This window comes from Camelus dromedarius, chromosome 14, assembly GCF_036321535.1.
Source record: "Camelus dromedarius isolate mCamDro1 chromosome 14, mCamDro1.pat, whole genome shotgun sequence".
Classification (NCBI taxonomy): Eukaryota; Metazoa; Chordata; class Mammalia; order Artiodactyla; family Camelidae; genus Camelus; species Camelus dromedarius.
Genome location: NC_087449.1, coordinates 13,460,382 through 13,483,600, shown reverse-complemented (window position 1 = coordinate 13,483,600; position 23,219 = coordinate 13,460,382). Strand labels below are relative to the sequence as shown.

The window sequence follows — 23,219 nt, the reverse complement described above, 5'->3', positions numbered from 1 at the left end:
TTCTTCCGTATAGCACAGGGAACTATATTCAATATCTCATAATAAACTTCAATGAAAAAATATGAAAACAAATATATGTATATATATATGCATAACTGGGATACTGTACTGTGCACCAGAAATTGATACACTGTAACTGATTATACTTCAATAAAAATTTAAAATATATTTTAAGAAGTCTTTACTATCTATACAAAAATATTTTAAAAGAAAAAATATACTTTCTGCGAAGAACCAAAAACTCTCCTGAAGGCTTTTGTCTTAGTAACTAAGATGATAAAGCTGTAATGCAAAGGGGGTAAAGTTAATTACTACCAAGACCTTAATATTCAAAGCAATACAAAGGGTCAAATGACTAATATTCATTAGAGATGTTTACTTTCTAAATGTGATGAACTCTAAATTACTTTGACTTGTGAAAGAACTGTGTATTTGTCTAGTTGATTTAATTGCTGATTATTTATTTCAGTTGCGTATAGCTAAGTCTCAGATATTCAAGGTCCACTCACACAAGTTAGAGATCATTCTGGCTCTTTGACACTCATTTTTCTTGCGACTTTGGACAAACCACTACCTATCAAGATGTCTTCAGTGGTGGAGAACAGATAAACAGTTAGTACAGGAAAGAGGTAAATGAGTTATAAAAATGTGCTTTTTATCATCATTTTTATAGAAGATGTGTTTGAAAATCATGTTATTAATAGCTGTTACATTACCAGTATAGTTCATAAAAACCAATAAATATTTACCAATATACTTTTCTAATTGTTTTGATATTTTCCATTTTTTGCATTGATCTATAATCCAGTTAGAATTTTCTTTTTCCATGTGTTATAAAGCAAGAATCTAGCCTTCCCCCACTGCAAGCAATTAATCACTTAATTAATTGTCCCAGCATCATCTACTGAATAATCCTTTAACTTCTCAATGATCTGTGAATGTGAGCTTTATCATTTACATAATCCATACATGTACAGGGATTTCGAGGCTGGCTAGGTGATTTATTCTACCTATTCAGCTCAGATCTATTTTGCACATAAGAGTTACCTACATTTTTGTATCAGTGCCACTTTGTATGTCTAAACAGTACAGGCCTAAATATTTTAATATTTGCCAGGGCTAACTAAAACTGATTTTTGACATAAAATTTTAAAAAATAAAACACATGCATCATCAAATGATACTAAAAAAAAGTGTTATGATTACAGTTAAATTATATATTAATTACTGACCTTGTCACTTTTCAGTACTTTCTAATATATTTTACTTTTTTTAAAAGGAAGTCTAGGTAACATCTGTATTTGAGACTAACACACTACTCTTAACTACATACAAATTTCTCTTTTTAAAAGTCTTGTGTTTGGTTATTTTTTTTAAATCCCTAGTTATCATTATTCTATAACACCATAAACTCTACATAGTGCTAATCAACTTTTTATGTTTACAAATTAAAGTGAAATGAACCTTTACCAAACCACAAAAGGAAGAAGAAAGGAACAAAGAGGAAATACCAAATCAACTGCAAAGATAAGTTCAAAATGGCAATAAACACACATCTATCATTAATTACTGTAAATGTTAATGGACTAAATGCTCCAGTCAAAAGACATAGAGTGGCAGACTGGATAATAAAGCAAGAACCTTCAATATGCTGCATACAAGAGACCCACTTTAGGGAGAAGGACACATATAGATTGAGAGTGAAAGGATGGAAAAGCCAAAAAAGTAGGTGTTGCAGTACTGATTTCAGACAAAATAGACTTTAAATAAAATGAAATGAATCTATTAATTCTTTTTTTAAAAAAAAAAGAAAGAAAGAAAGAAAAAAGTTTTCTGACTCATTTGCATGTAATTCTTTTTACAAAGAAAATAATACCAACTTTCCACAGAAGTACCATAGTATAGTCACATATTTCAAATCTTAATAGTACATTTCAGGTATTTTTTAAAAATGGTTTAATTTTAAAATCAACATCTCTAAAGTAAATGTAAAATTATGTATATAGAAAAATAATCCTCTTCTCTCCAAACCTGTCTCAGTATGTTAGTTCTGTACCTGCCTTCCTAGTAAACAGATGAAGAGGAAAAAACTACCTTTAAAGAAAAATTATCAACATAAGCATGCAAGGTTAACTAAATCACTGTCTTCTGTATGTATTTTTCTGTCTTCATAATATTCTATGCCCTAACTTCATAAATCCTTAAAAGGATTAGTTGTGCTTTCATACATAGTAATGCTCTTTCCACCAGTATTTGCAATTTACACTTTCCCATGCAATTTAGGCTTTTTTCATTTTGTTGCAAGACCACTAGATTGCTAAAATTGTAAGTATAATGAATTCTACAATTTGCATACCTACTCAGAAATGTTTAATAAATACTACCACTGTTGGCTACGAAAGGAATCTGAGAACCATACAGGTCTATCAACAAGCACTTTGGAACCTTTAGTGATCTCTTAACCCTCTTTGCTTCTTAGTCATCATATCAAAGACCACTAAATTCAACAAAGGTCACCTTATGTATCCAGTATCTACAATGTATCAGACACGGCATTTAATTCACTTTCCAACAAAAATAGTAACAACACTCACCAACATTTGGGAAGAATTTATGTAACTTTTAGGTTATAAGAATGAAATAGAGAAAAATGGGGGAAAGGGGCAAGAAAGAATAGTGAGAAAGTTAGAAGACCGAAGAGAGGGGAAAGGATAGAGAAGGAATGACAACAAACAAGAAGCCAGTCTTTCTCATTACCTACTCTGTTCTCTTCCTGTAACATTGCTAGAGCTACGCAACCACGTGGAGACACAGTGTGTTAAATACTAACAGATGTGCTGTGCACACCAGCCATCACAGCAATTATCAGAAGAGACAGATGCCAATCCAGAACCACACACTGTAACAGTATATCTCATTTGGAGGAACACGTTGAATCTTTCAGTACCAGGGAGCCATACTGAGGGGTATTCACATCGTTTCCAATTTGTTGTGGCCACAAGTAATGCTACTACAAATACCAATGCACTGAGGTCCTTATATGTAGGTACTTTTATTTATATATTAGTAGTATGAGCTATATTCTCATGAGTGGAACTACTGGGTTGAGGGTTTATATGTTAAATGTGAAGAGATGCTGCAAGATGGCCTTCTAAAAAAGGTAGGAATAATTCCGATATCTACCAACAAGGTAAACAAGTACCTTTATCTTAGCATCCCTACCAGAAATGGGTGATTCTAATTTTTAAAATATCTTTATTGAGACATAATTCATACACTATAAAATTCACCCTTTCAAAGTGTACAATTCAATGGTTTTAGTATATTTACAGAGTCATGCAATGATCACCACTAAGGTTAGAACATTTTTATCACTCCAAAAGAAGAAACCCTACACCCACTTAGAAGCCATTCCCCATTCCTCCACCTCATTCCACTCTTAGACAACCACGAATCGATTTTCTATCTCTGTAGATTTGCCTATTCTGGACATTTCATATGAATGGAAGGCCACTGTGTGGTCGTTTGGGACTGACTTCTTTTACTTAACACACTGTTTGTTTTCAAGGTTCACCCATGTTGTAGCATGTGTCAGTACTTCTTCCCCTTTTAGCGCTAATAACAGTCCACTGTATGGATACACTGTATTTTGTTTCTCCATTAGTTGACGAACACTAGTGTTTTTTCCAATGATTGTCTATTATGAATAATGTTGCTATGCTCATTCGTGTACGAGTTTCTGTGTGGATGCATTTTCTGTGTTTTTATATACTTAGGTCGGAATCATTGGGACATACGATAAATCTGTGTTTAACCTTTTGAGGAACTGCCAAACTGTTTTCCAAAGTGTCATTTCAATTTTTGCCAATTTGATGAGCATAAAATAATTTCACTTAATTTGTAATGTACACTTCCTGAGTTTTAGAGTTTCTTTCATTCATTGGCTAGTTAAGTTTGCTTTCTTCTGAACTGCTTTTCATCTCTTTTTTCTTTTTTTTATATTGAGCTGTTTTGTTTGCGTTTTATAAACTTCCAAGAGTCCCGTGTATATTTTAGGTATTAACCGATTTAACTGTCTTCTTTGTAAACATTTTGTCTTGATTCTAATCTAGTCTTTTAACACTCTGGTATCTTGTGTTACATGAAATACCCCACTTTTATAGAGGTGAACATGTCTTCTTGGTTTATGTGTTCACTAGGAAGCCCTTCCCTACGTCCAGATTCAAAATGCAGTCACCGAAACTTTCTTCTAAAATGTTTATTTATTTATCTTACTTTAAGTCTTTACACAAAATTTATCTCATATTATATAGTATGAAACAGAAGGTTAACCATTTTCCTACTGAAATGGAGTACCATCTTAATGATATATTTAATGATCATACATAATAAATTTTTTCCTCTGGATTCTCTATTCAAGTATCTTTCAAGCCACACATCAGTACTATTCGTTGCTTTTGAAATCAATTTAGTAGGTTTTATTTGCCATTTAAAAAAAAATAGAAAAAGAAAATAGTGTGCATTATATGTAGTGAGGGTAAATGTTTCATAAAAATTTTATTTCCAATTTTTAACACACACACACAAACATGTACATCAATGGTCATTATATATGTAAAATGTATTTCCTATTGTGAATTATAATAAATTAAACTCAAAATCCACTCTTTCATTGTGTTTATTAACCCATTTACCAATTCCTTTATCCACATACATTTATATAATTCTAGTGGCTGTGTTCTGATATATGGTAAGGCAGGTGTATTTCTCTTTTATACACCTTCTCTGGCTATTATTGGATATTCTTCCACATGAACTATGTGGTCATTTTTTTCTAACATTAAAAAACTTGCTTCCATTCTAATCAGAACTGCTAATTTGGGAGAAATTATATTTTTATATTAAGTTCCCTGACCTGTCAAGTATATTTGGAATAACTTTCTGCTTATGAAACATGGTGTGTTTCCATGATTCTTATGATATAGGTCCTATGGTTTACTTGTTAAATTTTCTCCTAAGTTATCTTATAGTCCCTTTCATTGCAAAAGAAAAATTTTCCCATTTCCATTTTGTGTGCTTATTGCAAATATGGAGAAGCTATCAGTTTATTTATCTTATAACTGTCCATCTCACCAGATTCTTCTATTAATTCTATTGCTTATAACTTGAGTCTCTTGGATTTCCTAGATGTGCAATCATATTTGCTAGGACCCCTAAAAAAGATAAATAATTTGGCAGTATAAAATGGCAACACTGAAATTTTGCTTAGCTCCTCATTGTAAAATGCAGTTTAAGTAACATACACAAGAAATCAATTACTCAAATGACTGAGACACATTCCTCTCCTATTTCTGAAATTGCTTCTCATGTTACAGCCCCTGTCCCTAGCTCCTCCTCTCCATCATCTTCTAAACTGTGCTGCCACTGAGAGGCCCTGGCTTCTGGTGCCTGGGTAGTAGGGAAAAGAGGTGCTCTAGCTCTCACTGTACCCTTAATAATATATATATATATCTCCATCCACTTGGATATCTGCATACATGGCACAAGGCAAGACGCTGAAAAGAATATCAAGAAATCAAGGATATCCAGAAAGACAATCAAATAGAAGATACATATATATATATACACACACACATATACAAGACAGGTGAATAAATAACATTATTTTAAATAAAAATGATACATGCCCCAAGCTAGGTATAAGTAAAGCATGATTCAGGATTAAAAGAAAAACAGCTACTTACAGTATAAAAACATAAAAACATACTATTATAGGTGGAGGTTAGATAAATATTAGAGTATTGCTATAATTTAGATATATTACAGATTTAAAAGTCTTGTGGGATTGGCCTAATTATTATGCATACTACTATTCTCTTAGGGTAAAAAACTGCTTTCAAATATTCCACTTATAAGTGAACTGCTAGCAACATAGCTCACATGTTTCTTAAAGACCACTTGGATAGACAATGGTAACAGTTCCAAAATTGTAGTACTGCCAGTAAAGGGAAATAACTAGAGGATAAATAAGAGTCTGCTTTAACAATGACCTTTTCTGATTACCCTTTGAGAACAGAATTAATTTTATTCAATAAAAAGAAAAAGAAAATAAATTCCTTTCATGCAAGTGTCTAAAAAATCGAAATTTTATAAATTCAGGTACTATAGAAATTTCATTATAATGTTTAGAATTTTGTGTTAAAATTAATACAGCTTCTTATAATACCAAGAAAATTGTGAATTCATACAGTATATAAAAGCAAACTGCAGCTGCTACATAAACCATAGTTTCTTGGCTCATTCACTCTATAAAAGTAAGATTGACATTTCGTCTGGTCGACCATCTTAAAGGTTAATTCTTGTTTCCTGTTTCTGATTTTATTCTAGGTGAACTGTTCTGGGCAGATTCTATTTACCTATTCTGAACAAACCACAAACTGTTTCATTGCTCACTCTTACTGTTAAGAACATATTGACTTGCTGCCTGCTCTGCTGTTTAATTCATTTATGCTGAGAGTCAGGCATGAAGACAGAATTTTAAATGTGACATTTGCAGGCTGTTAGGTCATTTAAGCTCTGACAACACTAGGGAATTCCTGACATATAAACTGGATCTGATTATCTACCACAGATAGGCTACCCAAAGGGGAAAATTTCTAATCATTTTTTGTAATTTCTCACAGAATTTTAACACTCAATTTTAATGTCAATGAAAGATCTATATAGCCAACATTTTAAAGCAAAAGCCTGTTTCTTTTAATAAGCTCAACCCGGCACCTCTTCTTATCAATCCATATCTGCTAAATAAAAAATTCTTTTGACTGGCAAAGATATATGGAAAGACTCATAATAATAATTAGCATTCATTAAAATTCTGAGAAATTCTGACATTTAAGGGCTTTTAATATCTCCTACAATCTATACCTCCTGAAAAATCTGAGAGATCTAAAGGCCATAACTCTCACCAACAGACTATTTTTAAAATTCTTTGATTCTGGCTCAGCAGGGCAGACTTTATATGCTGTCAAAATTATAGTACAAAATCTAAGTTTAAAAACTTACCACATTGCCTTCTTTAAGATTATAGTTATGTAGAAGGAATGATAGAGTCATTATAATTGGAAATGAAAAAATTACCCACATGACATTTAGAATTCCACTTTACAAGAGCTGATAATGGGGTGGGGTGGAGGAAGTACAGAGAGACTGCTTTCTCATTTTAGCTACTCAAAAAAATTGTACCAAATGATATTTTTTCAGCTCTTTTTCTTTGTCACGAACAAGTACCATACACAATAGTTCAAATCAAAGTTCTCTAAAATTAAGTCTTGTTGTTAAGTAATGCACAAAAGATAATTCTGATTCTACCCTGTATTTTATATAAGCAAGAATTCTACTGCTACACAGCAAGTAGCCTTTTAATATTGTGCTTTGAATGAGACTTCCAGCTGTAGTAGGTGGAGTCTAAATAGGGACAGACGGCCTGCAATGCCTTTCAGCTATGGCCGTTGATTCTGAACAGCCTAACAAAAGCAATTACTTTCCAGAGATTAAAAGTCTTGTTTCTTCCAAAAGAAAGAAATGGAAAGCAAACCTGGTGTATTATCTGGGCCACAGGAAGTTGTTCAGCATATTTCAGAGGTTCCATGAGTTCCTCATCCATCTGGTCTTCCTTATAGCTGGAAAAGAAAAAAAAAAAATTAAAAACCAAAGCTAAGGTAAATACTATTTTTAAATAAGGCAAATATTTAAATATGCCAAGTATGAAATATATTAAAAATATATATCCAAGATTTTGAAATAATCAGTATTTGTCGATAATCTATGAAAAACTACCTAATGATAATTTTTAAATGACATAACTATAGATGCATTCAGATTACATTAATTACGAGGTAATAAGACTACCTAACATCATTTAATATTCTCAGATCTTGCCTTTCATTGTGAGACTTAAAAGTGTTTAAGAACTCCCTGCTCACTGGGTATGCTTTTTATTATAGCATTTAAAGGTCTTCAAATCCTGGCTCCAACCATTCAAGCCTCATCTTCAGCAACTCCTCTATGCCCGAGTCTACTGTTTCAGCTATATCCAACTACTGGTCACCTGCCAGTGGGCCCTGCAGCTCCATGACACTCTGATTTTCTCCACTGTGTTTCCTGTTGGACCAGCCACAACTTCTTTGCTTACTCTTCTTTCAAATAAAATAATTTATTTAGCCCAATCTAGGTATTTTTTACCTCCTTGAAGACAAAAACCATGTCTCATTCCTCTTTGTACATCCAATGTTTACTATATAATAAAGGCTCAATAAATGTTTGCTGAATGAATATATGAATAAAATGAAGACAACAATAACTCTGAGAGATTATTTTATATGGAAAATATTTTCTTTAATACCTGTATTTACAATGAGATGCAGAGTTGACATAACACATACCTAACACAGCATAAAACAGTAAAGTGCAGAGTAGGGGTAAAAAATAATATCTCCTCAAACAAGGAGAATTAGAAAAAATGTTTTTAAAAAATTATTTACCCTTTTTGAAATAGCAAATAAACATTAGACTTCAAAACAGTAAGACCTAAACACACTTAAACTTTCATTTACCATTTTTTTCCTATAAACTATGTATCAACTTACCAACTTATAATTAAATTTTAAAAATCGAAACCTTGAATTATCTTGAAAAACAGTCAAACAAGACTAGTCTAATCTCTAGGGCTACAGTTAAAAAATCTGATGGTGAGAAATCTGGAGTCTCAATAAAAAGGCAGACATACAGATAAGGACAAAATGTGTACACCTCCCTTCTGCATATGATTTAACAGCTTAAAAAAACCTCTTAGCTAGGTAAAAGTTTGTATATACTTTGCAGATTAGTGTGAAAATAATTAATTTGGGGGAACTCTGACGTCTCTCACCAATGATGAAAAAAACTGTCTTGAAACACTGTTTTAAAGAGACAGGAAGTAGAACAGTGGCTGTCAAGGGAAAGGGGAGAATGGGAAGTTACTATTCAATGGGTAGAATTTTGGTGTTGGAAGATAAAAAAGGTTCTGATGGTGGTTATGGTCATATGATAATGTTAACATGCTTAATGCCACTAAACTGTATACTTGAAAATGGTGAGAACGGTCAACTTTATGTTATATATATGCTGTGGGATGAATTGTGTCCCCTCAAAATTCATGTTGAAGCCCTAAACTTGAGTAGCTCAGAATGTGACTGTATTTGGAGATAGGGTCTTTAAAATGGTAATTAAGATTAAATGAGGTCATGAGGTTAGGTCCTAATCCAATATATTAGTGTTCTTGTAAGAAGAGACTAGGACACAGAGAGAGACAAAGTAAAGACCATGTGAAGACACCAAGGGAAGAGAGAGGCCTTGCCAACACCCTGATCTTGGATGTGGAGCCTCCAGAACTGTGAGGAAATAAATTTCTGTTGCTTAAGCCACTCAGTCTGTGGTACTTTGTCACGGCAGCCCTCGCAGACTAATACAGTATATTTTAACACTAAAAATTAATATTCATTGACCAAAAAAAACCCACATTATTTTTAAACATTTCACAACATACTTTTAAAAAGTCTATCTACATTTTTAGGTATATAAAACATACACCAAGCAACAAAAGAAAAACAGATATATTGAATATTATCAAAATTTAAAACTTCTGTGCTTCCAAGGACACTATCAAGAAAGTTAGGGAAAAAAAAACCGAAATAAGGAAGAACATATTTGCAAATCATTTATCTGAAAAAAAGATTTGTATCAAAAATATATTACAACTCAATCAGAAAAAGATAAATAATTCAATTAAAATTTTTCCTTCCTCATCAAGAATATTTTTAAGCAAAACTGACATATTTGTGTTTATTTTTTACTGTATGTCTGTGGTGGGAAGAATACAGTGACTACTCAGTACAGTTTTGTGCCACTGCCTGTTAAGGCAACCAGAAATTTCAATAACTATATTGAAAAAAATGAATGTAGATTGAATCATTTCTAATTAATTAATTAATTAGATTATTTTAATTAATTTAACTAATTAATTCTAAGAGTAAATAGAAATATGTAAAGATCTCCATTGTTTACTCCAAAAATACAAAGTAGTGATGTAAAAAGTGGAATTCAGTTTACTCACAAAAATCTCTCAGTCAATATAAAAAGATAGAAACATTAGAAATCTAGCAATTTGTTTTGAATGACTTTTTAAAAATGCCACGTAGTTGTTATGAAAAATTCCAACCATGCTTATTTTCCTTATTTTCTTTTGTTTCATTTTTTTCTGAACCATTTGAAAGTAACATATCAGATATGTTAACACTTCAGATATCATAACACTTCACATCTAAACACTTGGCATGTGTCAATCAAGGATGGGTTTAAAAATTTTCTTAATAACTGCAGAACTGCAGGACTTTTTTTTAAAAAGTCACTCAAGGTGCAGTTCACAAGTAATCTTGGGGATCACTATGGACTTAGGACTTTTTTACTTATTCAGTGTTTCACAATAAATCAAATAACTCATTTGAATTTCTTGAAAATGTCCATCATTTTCTTGCTTTGTATGTTGCTAAAAGGGTGGGGTCAAACTAATTTTCTACTTTAATTATTTTCATTTTAAATTTATTTTAAAATTTTAAATTATTATTTTTTGGCTTGGAGGACCAGCTGGTCTTTTTTTTTTTTAAGGTCTAATACTAGGATATAAGATATAGCTAAGAATCAGTTGTTCTAGATCAGTTCTTTAAGGTACAAAGGAGTCCTTTCAATATGGAAATTCAGATCTTTCATTTCAGAAAAGTTTGTTTTACCCTCATTTTAAGTATCATTTCTGTTCATTTTCCTTTGTTTTTCTAGTTCAAACTCTTGAACTAAGCATACTGGATTTTCTCTATCACTTTTTCACTGATCCTTTTATCTACCTTATTTCAGTTTCATTTTCTTGACTTTTTCATTTCTATTCTTTATGTCTCTTACTGAACTTTTGGTAATATTTATTTTCCCTTGGGTAACTCGTAATTTAGTTTTCATTTCTGAAGTGATTTTTGTCTTTTTTTGTTGACTTCCTTTCCCGACTTCAGTCAGCTCCTATTTCATACATCTTCCTGTTGACTGTCCATTTCAATTGCGAGTTTGGAGTGTTTGATGCATGGTGTCCTTTCATAATGCAATTGTTTGTTATATAGGTTATTTGTGTTCGAGTATTGTGTCTTAGTTTTCCTGTTTTATGGCTTTTCTTTTCTTTCTTTTTATTTTTCCTTTCATTCTGCATGTGTGTGTGTTTATGTGTGTTGAGATTTGGCTTTAATTTTCTGTTTTCTTACCATAACTTTGTACAGCTACTGGCCTCTTTTTCTTTTGAAGATTGTTCATATTGGTTTTTTTCAGGATCAGTAATAGTTAGCTATCTCATGATGGAGGGAAGAAAGGAGATAAACTGGCTTATTAGATTTCTCTCAGTTCAACATCACCCTCCTCTGTGTCTAGCACTGAAGTGTAGATTCTTTAATAAATGGTACTTTGTTGTGGTGGGGGGGTGGGAATAGAATTTGTCTTTTTTTTTTTCATGTATCTTATTTCCCTTAAACCCTTATCTTTATCTGCTTCTTTCTTTCCCTTCACTACCAAGCCTCCAAGGGACACCCCCTCCCTCCTTGCAAGGTATGTTCCATTCCCTCAGAATTAATGCTTTCCCAAGACTGTCACCTAAGGTCACTCACACTTTCTAAGTCCCATCTCTTCTATCTTCAGTAGCCAGTGCTCTGATCAAGAAGTCCATGCATACAGCATAATTCAGAAATTGAGAAAACTATCTGTGTTAATTCCAACTTATAGATGGCTGCCGTCCTAAGGGAACCTGGAATATTTTCTTGCAAAATGGTAATGTTCTCTTTCTAAAAGCCATATATTGTTCCTTTTATTTAACGTTTTGAGTTCCTCCTAAAAGGATATACTTTTTCTATTATCTCTTTTCAATATTCTTCACTAAGAAGTTCTACTTAAGTAATTTAACAAGAGATAGTTTCCCCATGTAAAAAGCTGTATATTCCTTTTTTTGCTTTACTTTTTTTTTTAAACTGTGCTTTTGAAGAAAACAATAAATGGAATAGAATTTGCTTATACTGTTGAAAGATTTTGGATCCAATACAGTGATGCTACCATCTTAAATCAAAATGCACTTAAAATATTGTCCAAATCCTCTACATAAGTAGGTAAAATACTGCTGGCACAATTCTGAAACCTGTGAAGTTGGTCTTTACAAACTCTCATTTCTTTTCTGTTCTTTTACATAGATGCTCAGTGTCCTCAAAAATCTTCCTCCTCTGTGCTATCTAAGCACTCCTAAAAACATGGCAAAATTATTTTTTGTGCCCATATATAAAGTCATCTCTGATTCAGAAACAGGTGAAGTTTTTACTCTGTATTGCCATATTGAGGTTAGATTATTCCTATATAAAATGATCTAGCTTACTGTGGGCAGAAGGCCAAAGCATCTTTTCAAACACTAGAAATACACCCAATTAAAAAAAAAAATAAAAACAGGAAAACAGAGACACTGTGCTATGCCAAATACAAACTAAAAATTAAGAAGATCAATAAATAATTCAACTCACAGACATGGAAAACAAACTTATAGTTACCAGGGCAGAGGGGTGGGAAGGGATAAATTGGGAGTTCGATACTTGCAGATACTGTCTACTAGATATAAAATAGGTAAACAACAAGTTCCTAGTGTATCGCACAGGGAACTATATTCAATATCTTATAGTAACCTATAATGAAAAAGAATATGAAAAGGAACATATGCATGTACATGTATGACTGAAACATTATGCTGTACACCAGAAATTGACTCAACATTGTAAACTGACTATACTTCAATTAAAAATTTTTTTTAATTTATAAAGAAAGAAAGACAGACAGACAGACAGATGATGTAGGGTAACCCAAAGCCATTAAGAAGAAATTCTCTAAACATACGAAAAACAAGAAGCTAGCCAAAGTTAGTGTAATTTCTTAAATGTGACAGCTTAAAAGAATTCCTTGAAACTAAAAGTATAGGAAGAAACCAATTACTTCCTTACTTCAATCTTGTTAGGGATAAAAGGGTAGAAATCTTCCACTCCTAAACTGCATTTTAAAAATGCCAAAGCATTCATATAATTGACAACACGTATTGTTGTGCAAGACATACTTGACAAACTTGGAGCCCTATGACATCCTGAAAGTTTAAAGATACTCTAAGGGAAAAAAGAACTCAAATTTATTGGTCAATAGAGACAAACACAAAATGCTATTACAACTCCAGAAACATCCCAAGAGTCACTGAAGGTTATTTTTGTGAAGATAGGTTCTATAGAAATGAGGAACAACTGAATGCATCATCTTTGAAATGAGATCCCCCTCCCAAACTCACAACATCACCATTCTTCTAATTGTCAAACTAAAACTTTGCAAGCAGAGATACTGTAACATAACCTTGCCTGTTACCTACTTTGAAGAAGCACAAGGAGGATGATGAGTCAGGGGAAAGAGACATAATTTGAGGTAGAGAACAGAAAGTTAACTCCCCAGAGAATTCAGGTTACATTAATTTATGGCCCAACTATTAAAATGCCATCTTATTTATCATCAGCTTGCAGTGAGGTATAAGGGTACACATACCAGTTAAAAAAGAATATCTCGCAAGCAACTCAGTAAAGTGAATATAACAAAATCCCAGAAAACCAAGTTCTAGTTCTCACTGAAGGACCTCTTAATCTCGTAGAAGTTGTAGGCAGGCTTTCCAAAAGTTTCCAAAACCGGAAACCGTGTATGTAAAAGGAATTATCTTTGTAGAGTCAAAGGCAATTCTACAATAGTGGTGGCAGTGGGTAGTCAGAGGAAAATCGGTCAAAATTATCGAGCATTTATCCTATGTTAGGCACTCCAGTAGGTACATATAAGTGAAGTTATATATGCATATTGTTCTAGTCTTTTTATTTTGCATACATATGTATCTATGTATAAATGAAAAATATGCAGAATATCCAGTTTCATTAATAAATTACATTCTATATATAAGCATATACAATGAAAATATATAAATATATACAAAATAGACAAAGAACTCATACAACTCAACATTCAAAAACAACCTGATTAAAAAATGGGCAGAGAATCTGAATAGACATTTCAAAGAAGACATACAGAAAGCCAACAGACACATAAAAAGATGCTCAACATCACTAACCATGAGGTAAATGCAAATCAAAACCACGATGAGATACCACCCCATACCTATCAGAAGGGCTATTATCAAAAAGAGAACAAGTAACAGTGTTGGTGAGAACGTGGAGAAAAGGAAACCCTCATGTACTGTTGCTGGGAATGTTAATTGGTACAGCCACTAAACAGTGTGGAGATTTCTCAAAAGATTGAAAATAGAATTACCACACAATTCAGCAATTTCACTTCGGGGTATTTATTGGAAGAAAACAAAACACTAATTTAGAAAAATATTTACACTCTATGTTCATTGCAGCATTATCATTCACATAGCCAAGATATGAAAAGTCGTGCTCTACGCTGGAACTTGGCACAACATTGGAAAATGACTATAACTCAATAAAAAAAAGTTAAAAAAAAAAAGATATGGAAACAACCTAAGTCTCCATCAACAGATGAATGGACAAAGAAGATATCTCTCTCTCACATACACACGCGCGCACACACACACACACACACACACACACACACACACACACACACACAGTGGACTATTACACAGCCATAAAAAAGAATGAAACCTTGCCATTTGCCACAACATAAATAAACCTGGAGGGTATTATGGCAAGAAAATAAGACAGACAAAGATAAATACTGGATGATTTCACTTACATGTGGAATCTAAAAAACAAAACAAATGAATAAACATAACAAAACAGAAACAGAGTCATAGATACAGAGAACCAACAGGTGGTTGCTAGAGGGGAGGAGGTAGGGGGATAAGAGAAATAGGTGAGGGAGATTAAGAGGTACAAACTTCTGGTTAAAAAATACATGAGTCACAGGGATTAAATGTACAGTGTGGTAAATACAGTCAAAAACAATGTAATGTCTTTGTGTGGTGGCAGATGGTAACTTAGACTAATCGTGGTGATCATTTTGAAATTACAGAAATATCAAATCACTATGTTGTACACCAGGAAATTAACATAATGTTATAGGTCAATTATACTTCAAACAAACAAATTCATAGAAAAAGTGATTAGATTTGTGGTTACCAGAGGCTGAGGAGTGGACAGTTGGGAAACTGGATGAAGGGGTCAGAAGTACAAACTTCCAGTTATAAGATAAAGAAGTACTAAAGGTGTTAATGTACAACATGATTAATATAATTACAACTTCTGTATGTTATATATGAAAGTTGTTAGAAGAATAAAATCCTAAAAGTTCTCAGCACAAGGAAAAAAATCTATTTCTTTTTCTACTATTCTGTATCTATATAAGATGACAGATGTTCACTAAACACTGTGATAATCATTTCATGGTGTATGTAGGTCAAATACTTATGCTGTATGCCTTAAATGTATACAGTGCTATGTGTCAATTATATCTTAATAAAACTGGAAGGACAAAAAAGTCCAGCAAAAAAAAAAATAAAATAAATTATATTCTATGTATAATTCAGCCACTTGTTTTTTTCATTTAACATGTTTTGAGATCCATGCATGTCAATACGATTACCAATCTAGTTATTACTGTTAAAGGCTATATGGTAGAATATGAAAATGTTCCATTTTATTTAGGCATTCCATTATGGATGGACATCTGCTTTCAATTATTTATTAACAGAAATAATGTTGCAAAAATATCCTCCCAGGTTACTTTGCTTACATGTTCTGTAATAGGGACAAACTATAGCCAACAGGCCAAATCTAGCCTGTCAACTGCTTCTATATATCCTGTGAGCTAAGAATGGTTTTTACCTTTCTTTGAAGGTTGAAAACACAAATCAAAAAGAGAATGCTATTTCATGAAAAATGAAACATACAAAATTTCAAATTTTAGTGCCTGTAAATGAAGTTTTATTTGAACCCATTCATTTGTTAATGTATTATTTATGGCTGCTTTTGCACTACAATAGCAGAGTATTTGCAACTGACAAAGGCTAATATATTTACTATCTGGCCTTTCACAGAAAAAGTTTGCCAACACCTATTCTAGAATAGTTATTGAGAAGTAGACTTGCAGGGTCATGACTTACGCACATTTTAAATTTTGCTAGAAACATTCAAATTACTATCTAAACGGGCTGTATCAATTTATGCTGCCACCAGAAATGTGTAAGTTCCCATTTCCCTCATCACCACTTAATTTTCTACAAGAAACAGTATCTCATTGTTTTAATTTCCATTTCCTTTTTAAAAATATATTTGAATGGTCACTGGACGAGAGTCTTTCTTCTTTTCCAAACTGTATTTCCTTTGGTTATTTTTCGGTTGTCTTTTTTTTTTTTTTTAATCAATGTGTAGAGTTACTTATATAACCTGGATAGACATTCTTTGACATACATGTTACAAATAATTTCACCGAGACTTTCTCTTCTAACTTTGCATTTTTTTATTATACATGATATTTTAATTTTGTTGCAGTAAGCTTTATCAATCTTTTTTTTAACATTTTTTATTGATTTATAATCATTTTACAATGTTGTGTCAAATTCGTGTTCAGCACAATTTTTCAGTTATTCATGGACATATACACACTCATTGTCACATTTTTTTCTCTGTGAGTTATCATAACATTTTGTGTATATTTCCCTGTGCTATATACAGTGTAGTCTATTCTACAATTTTCGTATGGCATCGTCCCTCACTCCTATTTCCCTACTTTAAGTTCAATAATTATTAAACAGTAGATTCTCTTCGATTTTCTATTATATGGTCTGTGAAAACAATAGGGAAAGTTTGCCTCTTCCTGATTCTTATACCTCCTATTTTTACTCTCGTCCTCTTCATTTAGCTGGGACTTCCTGTGCAATGATGAATAGATGGAACTATAGTATGTATCCTTATCTCATCTCAGTTTCATTGAGATGTTCCTAAAGATTCACCCTAAAGTACAATGTTTGCTGCTGGCTTTAGATACATGGACTTTAGTAAGTCAAGGCAGCTCCCTTTTCTTTCTAGTTTGCTAAGCCATATTGATGTGCCTTTTTCATCATTAATGACTGATGAATTTTAATCAGATGCTTTCTCTGCATCTACTGAAACAATTATGAAGTATTTCTCACTTAATGTAATGATAGGATGAAATACATTAATATATTTTCTAACCCTAAATCATTCCTGCAATTTTAAGATAACTTCTATTTGATCATGAAGTATTTTTATTTTTACATTACTTAATTTGATTTGGGTTGTATTTAAGACTTACACATCTGTGATCATAAATGAGGTTAGCTCTATCATTTTTTCATATTCTCTTTGTCTAGTTTTGGTTTCAAAATTAACTACTCCCACCAGATGAGTTAGGTAGTATGCTTTCTTTGCTTATTCTGTTCTGTATGTTGGCTCCATGTATTTGGTAAACATCACAGGTAAAAACCATCTAAGCCTACTGCTTGTCTGAAGTTTATTGGGAGAGTTTACATATCTTTACAATTGAAAAAAAAGCAAATTCTTTTACTTGAAGGCTTAATTTATTTCTTTCACTTCCTTTTTTCCTAAATTCCCACTAAGTATTACTTCAGCCACATTCCAAGTGATTTTTGTACTCTTATATTGAAGATATATCATGAATACAGCACATCTGGGGGTTTTGTTTTGAATTCAGTATGACCACTTTACTCTTTCAGAGAGAGTATTTGGTCTAACGGTATTTAATTTAATAACTGATATAACTGGATTTATAAGTATTATCTACTTTCTATTTCCCATCTATTTGAGGTTCCTTTTTCTTTTGTTCTTTTGCATTGACCAAATATTTTATTTATTCTTTTTCCTCTCTTAACACGGTAGTTATACATACATTATTACAGTGATTACCTTGGATATTATAACATCCAACTTTGACTTGTTAATCTAACCAAACTGATCACATTTACCACTTCTCCAATAAGAATAGTATTTTGCAATATTTTGATTCCATTTATCCCTCTGCCTTTGGCATTGTTGTTGTCATATATTTTAATTCTACAAATTTAACTCAAAAAAGAGACAGTTTTTACTTGTTTTTTGTCCCACCAATATTCAATTATCTTAACGACATGTATATGCCTATTCTGGTTCTCTTCATTCCTTCCTGAATTTCTGTGTTTCCCATTGGGATCGTTTTATTTCTGACTCAAGGACTCTATTTAGTTTTTATTTTAGTTCAGGTGCACTGGCAACAGACTGTTTTGTTTGTCTGGAAACATCTTTATTTCACCTTCATTTTTGGATGATGTTTTTGCTGTGTACAGAATTACAGGTTAGAAGTTTTGTTCCTTCCAGCACTTTAAACATGCCATTCTGTTGTTTTATGGCTTCCACTGTTTATGTCAGCATTAAAGGTGATGTGCCTTTTCTTCTCTGGTGGGCTTTTAAGATTTTTCTCCTTGTCTATGATTTTTCAGCATTTTTACTGTGATGTGGTTTCCTTCACATTCATCCTGCTTGGGATTAGCAGAATTAACTGAATCTGTGGTTTGATGTGTTTCATTAGTTTTGTTCATTATCTCTTTATGTATTGTTTCTTCCTTATTTTCAATCTGTCCTCTGGTTTAAGACACTATTTACACACATTACATCATTTTACTGAATCTAATATCCCTTATTCTTTTCTCTCTGTCCCTTCCTTCTTTCTTTCTTTCCTTCAGCTTGCATTTTTTTTCTATTGAATTGCCTTCAAGTACACCAATGCTATCTTCTGATGCATCCAATTTGATGTTACACCACTCATTGAGTTCTTCGATTCAGATACAGTATTTTTGATTCTAGAATGTTTATTTCATTGTTTTAGATATATTCATATTCTCTGGTGAACTGCCTATCTTTTTGTCTGTTTTCAAGAATGTTTTCCTATTTTCTTGAACATATTAAAAATAGTTATTTTAAGGTTCTTTTCTACTAACTCCAAGCTCTGCATCACTTCTAGATCTGTTTCTATAGTCTATTTTGTTTTTGTTTTTTCTCTTGATAATACAGTCACAATGTCCTCCCTTTTATGCACCTACTAATTTTTGATGATTGTGTATAGGATACTGTGTACTTAAAGGAAAAAAACCTACTGACAATGCTGTTTTCCATCTGGGAAGATCTACAATTTTTCTGCTAGGCATTTATAGAGTGGTGGTCTGACCACTTCCATTCTATCAGGGATGAGCAAGACTGCCCTGCAATTTTGATTAAACTCATTTAACCTTTAATTTGCCCCTATTCTTACAGTGAGGCCCTTTAAGATTTTAAATGGAAGCCTGGTAGACCTTTGTCCCCTCAGCACAGAGAGACAACAGAATTTCCACTATGCTTTTCACAGGTTCCTGGCTTAGATTTCTGTCCTGTTGTCCTGCATAGCTTCAGGTTAGGAACTCCAGCTGCAGTGAATCGCCAAAAGCTGTACTGGTCTCTTTGTCCTCATTAGTGACCCTCCGTCAGAGGCCAAGCCCAGATTCCTCTAGTATGGAGGTGAACAACTCTTTTTCCTGTAAAGGGCCAGAGAGTAACTATTTTAGGCTTTCCGGCCATACAGTCTCCATCACAGGTACTCAACTCTGCCATTATAGCATGAAAGCAGCCACAGACAATATGTAATGAATAAAGGAATGAATGTGGCTGTTTTCTCAAAAAATTTTTATTTACAAAACAGGTGGTGGGCCAGACGTGGCCCATGGGCTATACTTGGCTGATCTTTTCTCTTGCTGCACCCAGAATCAGGAAATACATCCAAAGGGGAAAGTAGTTGGAAATTGTCAGTGTCAGTTCACCACCATCTCCAGGGCTATCAACTCTCAGCTGGCATGTTCTTCAGGGACTCACGCCCTGAAGATCTTTATCTCTTCAGAATTGTAAGACTAGTAAATTCAGCTCTTGTTTTCAGAGTTTTTCTGCTTAGTTGTTAGCTTTCTTTTAGCTTCAGAATCTGGCAAATATTTTGAAAGGGAAATTGGTCATGTGATTGAGGCAAATATCTTGAAAAGGAAACTTGCTTTTGTCTGAATGACAATTGGTCGCTCTAGCCTCACACAGTCACCAAGATTTTTGCTGGTTTCTCTATCCACAAGCAATGACCCACTGCCAGGACCAAACCTAGATTCTCAACCTTTGGCCTACTCCCAGAATCAATAAATTAACTCAGCGGAAAAGTGTCTACAGATTTTCAGCTCATCTCTAAGAAATTTTCCCCAATCTGGATTTTTACCTTCTCAGTCCACATTGCTTCTGCACTTCTCTGATGTCTTTAAAAATATTATTTTTGCCTGATTTTTCTAGCTAGTCTTGGTGGGATCATAAGCCTAAGCAAATTATTTCATCATTCCAGAATTAGTAACTATATCCTACTACTTTCAATATTTAAATTTTTCATTATCACTCAGTTCTCAGTATTTTTTAAATTTCCAGTGTTATTTTTATTTATTCCAAGAATAACTCAAAGTGTGTTTTAAAATTTCCACATATATATATTTTAAACAATAAAATATATAAAATAATTTTTTTTGCTATTGATAATAACAATTCTATTGTGATAGGGGAAAAAAAGCTCCATAAGATTTCAAACACTTTACAGCTATTAAGATATGGGGTTTTTTTTGGCCCGTAGGTCAATTTTTTAAAGTATTACATTTGGACTTGTGAAAAATGTTTATTCTCTAATTGTTGAATCCATCAGTAAATCATGTTGCTCATATCTTTAATTTCAAAACATCTGAGGGAATCTTTTCTCAATTTCTGATAATGTAATACTGAAATCTACTACAATGGTGAATTTATCAAACTGTTCTTCAAGTATATGTATTTTTTAAAAATATATTGTACCTATGTTATTAGTAACTAAAAGTTTAACATGCTTTCATCTTCCTGATCAGTTAAGCCTTTTACCATTAGTTGCACTCATTATGCTTGGTAATGCCCTTTCCTGAAGTCTACTTTCTCTAATATTAATAACTACATAAGTTTTCTTTTGGTTAGCAATTGCCTGGTAATCCTTCTATTTTCAGCATTTAATGTCACTATGTTTTCTGTCTATAGATTTTTTTTTAATTCTAATATGATGATCTCTATATTAAACTAAATTAATTCACTTAAATTTATTGTCATAAGCAACATAATTATATGTCTTCTTACTTTGTAATTTCTATTCTTCCTGTTTTTTCTACATTTCACCTTCACTCCTTTGCTGCCTCCTCCCTAATTTTTTAAATTCCGTTTTCTCTCCTGTACTGCTGTCTTTATGCTATTTTGTCTATTTCTAGTCATTTAGGGTCATTCTTAAAATGTAAAATGCATACTTACCTTAGTGTCTGAAGTTACTAAAATCTACTCCTCTTCTTCCCCCCACCAAAATTAACCTCAGAATACTGTAGAACCAATGATTTCCTCTCCTTTCTACGTAATATTGTTATTAAATATATTAGTGCTAATTTATGAGCTCAGTATTCTTCCTTGTAATCAGACCTCTCTCCTTTGCCTTCTTCAAGAAGTGATTATTTTAGATGTTATTTAAGTAAGCGTGTACTGATTCAAAATACACTCAGCTTTTCTCTATGTGAAAATGTCCTTATTTTTGTTCATTCTTTAATGATAGTTTAGCTGGGTAACCAATGTTAAGCTGACAGTTATTTTCTTAAGCCCAACTATCCATAGCTTTTTGTCTTGACCTTCACACAAAGCCATTATAACTCAAAACTCTAGATTTCTATATCAACAATTACAGGGAAACTTGCCTACCATGTTTACTTACCATTTAGATTTTAGCTCCTTAAACGTTTTTCTCCAAGAGATTTCCCTATTACTGAAGAAAGTGGAGCTTCCTACTGAGAGCCACTGTTCAGCAGTGGGCTCTTGCAAATACTTTCTGCCTCACGGGTAAAAGGGCCTGCAGCAGGACAGGCACACAGTCCTCTGTAAAGGCATGTTTGGACTAAGGTGCAGCTGGACCCATCATGGATTGGCTCTAGGACGGGGACCCCACCACTGGTACTCATTTTATAGTGAGGCTAAGCAGGCCTTGCAAAGGGAAGACAGAGTCTGAGCTTGTTGCCAGCTGCTTAGGGAAGCTGCATGTTTGGAACATCAGCTGCGACCAAGAACATTATGGGAAGTTGAACCTGGGCAGCTGCTTTTCCTGAATAAGGAGGTGCCACCAGTTTTAGTTCAATCTGGAAAAAGCCAGAAATGCCCTTCATCAAACAATGATGCTTGTCTCCAGACAATTGCTTTTTTTTTTTTTTTTGTAATTTATAGTGCACCTAAGTATTTTATAACAGAAGAGTTTTTCAGAAAAATCCAGTCAGCAACAATTCTGAAAGTGAAGTCAAATGATTGTTCCTTATTATTAACTTCAAATCACATCTCTAACTCATTTATATTAATTTCTTGTTCTGAAAAAGTACAATGTTAATTTAATTCTGAATAGTACAGAGTATTCTTTTATTGAGAAATGTTCCTCCTGATAATATTTCAAACAATGAATGCCAAAGGCCTCTGAAGTCAGGTTGTGTTTTTATACCTAAGGTAAAAACGGAATTTCTCATATTCAGAGCCAACTCACCGGCAACTTTCATGTATTCTTTATTACTAGAAGTTACCTAATTTCTGGATACTCAAGGTTTTACTGTGCCTAATTTTCAAAGAATTAGGAAAAAAAAAAACTACACTTAGCATTAAAACCATACAAGATATATTTTAATCATTTTCATTGATTTATGACATATATATTATGTTTCAGCATACTAAAGAGAAATTATTATGAACATCAGCTATTTTTTCAAAGAATAAGATAAAGCTTTCCCTAACACTGAATATAAGATTTTTGATATATACATCATGTTTATGAAAAGCAATCAGAGCAGTTACAACTCCTACTGGAAGCAACAGAAACTGAGGGCAGTATCTCTAAGCCAGAGATTGCCTAAACTAATAATTTATCTCTAACCATATAGTTCATTATTACCTGTCTTAGTACCATAAAGCAAAAGTGCAAAATATTCTCCTAAAGCATGCAATCCTTATATCACCTAATAG

General features: G+C 32.8%; 1 protein-coding gene across 1 annotated transcript in view; it reads right to left on the bottom strand.

The window, feature by feature from the left end:
- PIGK (phosphatidylinositol glycan anchor biosynthesis class K) overlaps window positions 1-23,219 on the bottom strand; it is an 86,102-nt gene that overhangs the window by 17,983 nt on the left and 44,900 nt on the right. Inside the window, exon 10 of the mRNA XM_010989051.3 lies at window positions 7,595-7,679. Coding sequence (XP_010987353.1) covers window positions 7,595-7,679 — 85 coding nt within the window. The remainder of the gene's footprint in view (window positions 1-7,594; window positions 7,680-23,219) is intronic.